The sequence below is a fragment of the Malus sylvestris genome, chromosome 14 (genome assembly GCF_916048215.2).
Source record: "Malus sylvestris chromosome 14, drMalSylv7.2, whole genome shotgun sequence".
NCBI lineage: Eukaryota > Viridiplantae > Streptophyta > Magnoliopsida > Rosales > Rosaceae > Malus > Malus sylvestris.
Window position 1 is genome coordinate 2,520,081 of NC_062273.1, and position 2,646 is coordinate 2,522,726.

Sequence of the window (2,646 nt, forward strand, 5' to 3'; positions counted from 1 at the left end):
GACTTAGAGAAGTTATATATGTATTTACAACAAGAGTTCAATTATAATCATTGAAAACTATCAATGGACGATTGAGAACAAGTACTTAAATATATCACTTATCTTTGTATTTACGATAAGGGGTCGACTTTAATGTCAAGAACTATTTAGGAATAGACATCCAATGGAAAACTAAAGAGGGTATGCAAGAGTGTGTTTGTGTGTTTGGTGCATAGGTAGTTCTTAGTTCTTTTTATTTAAGTTTGATTAGGCAAGCCCTAAACTATATATGGTGGTTGATTCTTGTATGGAAAGATAATAACAAACCAACTATTTGGTTTTTTTTTTTAACTTTCCAGCTAATGAATTGAGATTCTACTCGTTCCCCATAAAGTTAATCAAAGCACTATAAAAATTGTAATGATAAAATGTGGTTGGTATTATTTACCAAAAAAGAAAAATTGTGGTTGGCATGCAATTTGGTTCAAACTGACAAATGATTCCATGGTGGTTAGGGATTTTAAAGTATATATAGTTAGTGCCATTCCATCATTGTTTATGGGAATTCAACATTTTACATGCCCAATAATTACACTTCAATTTGTTTTCTCTTTACCACCATCAAATACTTTTTGTTTCATTTATAGAACCCTTGGGTTGACTCAAATTCCAAATTATACATCAAGCATTGTGCACCAACAAATGTGGTGCTAAACCCTCTAACAATTTTTGTGAAATGCCAAAGTGGGTCATTAGATGTTCCCACTTTTTTTTAATTAAGGAAATTCTTAGTTAACGCGTTTATTAAAATATGAGTATTAGAATCGTTTCAATTTTTTGCTTCTCGTATGTTTCTTTACACATACATAATCGAAAAAAAAGTGTGGGTTCTACATTGAAATCTGTAATCTGTTACCAGAAAAACAAGTCTAGGTCAGTTGGAGTAGAGTAGTTGATCCCATCTCCATTCTTTTTTCTCGTTCTGGATTCATAATTTCCCTCTTTCTAAGAAAGTAAACATGTCATTAGAGGAACAAGTTCACAAGGATAATAATGATAAAACCTCTAATGCTACTTACCAGAAGATGAATATGCAAAATATGAGTATCATTTTGAGTTGAAATTTCATGCACTTACAAATACACAAAGAATGAAAACGTAAGTGCATCCCATATTGAAATTAGTTATGTAATGATCATTTTCAGCCCATGTATCATACCAAGAGGGGAATACATTTCACATTATAATAAACGGGGAAGGGATTTAGACTAGGATACAAAAAAAACGAGCACATTACGCCGATTAACTGACCTAACTCATATTTGCCATAACTTTACAACATCTTGCTTTGAGATGAATTGTTCTGAACCGTTATGTTTGGATTAATTAATTGCTCTAAACTGTTAAGAAGTCAGAAACAAATGGGGACAAAGAGAGTCATTATTATGGCCATAGATTAACAATTTAAAAAGTCAAAGGAGACCCTTTCTGAGACATTCCCCCCCACCCCCAAACTCCCAAAAATCTCAAATAAAATCCCCTCCCCCACCCACCACCATTTCCCAATCTCCACTAACCAAAATCATCAAGCCACTCCCTCATTCTTGGCCTTTCTCAACGTCCACCACCTTCAATCTCCACCCACCTCTCTCTCTCTCTCTCCTCTCCTCTCCTCTCTTTTTCTCTCAAAAAATCAAAAAACCAAACCAAAATGCTAGGAAAAAAGATGGTGAGTTTCAAAAAGCTAGCAAAGAAAGTGAAGGTTATGGGAGGAGCTGAGAGGGAGCCATCATACCATGAGTGTCTGCTGATCAGAGATTCAGAGCAAGGAGGCTCTCCGTCGTCGAAAACCCCGATCGGGTTTCTGGCCTTGTATGTAGGGGAGGAGCTCCAGAGGTTTGTGGTGCCAACAAGCTCCCTTTCTCATCCACTCTTCAAGATGTTGCTGGAGAAGGCTTACAATGAGTACGGCTTTCAGCAGAGAAATGGCCTTGTGGTGCCCTGCAGCGTCTCAGCTTTTGAAGAGGTTTTGAATGCTGTGGAATGCAGCAATGGCAAGTTTGATTTTGGTGAACTAGTTGAGGAGTTTATTTCCTGAGTCAACAGATATATTTTCTTTTTGTACAAGCAACAGAGAGAGAGAGATGAATCGAAAATCTGGACCTCAAGTGTTAGTCACATAGGGTGACCGGCAAGGCCGAGTCAGAAAGGCTTTGATGCAGAAGATGAATGCTCTTAACCAAACTGAGCTACGACCCCTCAAGTAGAATGTTGTGTTTAGATGTTTTAGATTTAGCTTAGTGATTATGGGTTTATAATTCCATGTACTAGAACTTGTTCATATTTCATATTAAAATATTGCTCAGCTCTTCAAAAAAGGTCAAGCTACTTTTGGTCAATTTGGTTCTCTAGATTCCAATATTCCCTTGTAGTACAATTAAATTGAAATTTTCACTTCAACTTCTGCAATTTGACCTTTAAATAGTAGTCTCCACGGGACAAGGCAATTGACGTGGCAAACCTAATTTTCTTTCCACATCATTCCATTGGATGAAGGTAGCGTTTAAGCGCATCTTCAATGGAGATGTCAAAAGATAAATGTTAAATGTTAATTTGATGGCTGACATGACAATGTCAGATTTTCTCTTTTTCCAACCGATATGTTTT

General features: G+C 36.4%; 1 protein-coding gene across 1 annotated transcript; it reads left to right on the forward strand.

The window, feature by feature from the left end:
- Positions 1-1,496: 1,496 nt before the first annotated feature.
- Positions 1,497-2,442, forward strand: LOC126598511 (auxin-responsive protein SAUR15-like). Its single transcript, XM_050264879.1, has one exon. The coding sequence runs from the start codon at positions 1,691-1,693 to the stop codon at positions 2,075-2,077; it is 387 nt and encodes a 128-aa protein (XP_050120836.1). The 5' UTR covers positions 1,497-1,690; the 3' UTR covers positions 2,078-2,442.
- The last annotated feature ends 204 nt before the right edge of the window (positions 2,443-2,646 follow it).

Coding starts and splice junctions, on each gene's coding strand:
- LOC126598511 (XM_050264879.1), top strand. CDS start 1,691: ATGCTAGGAAAAAAGATGGTGAGTTTCAAAAAGCTAGCAAAGAAAGTG.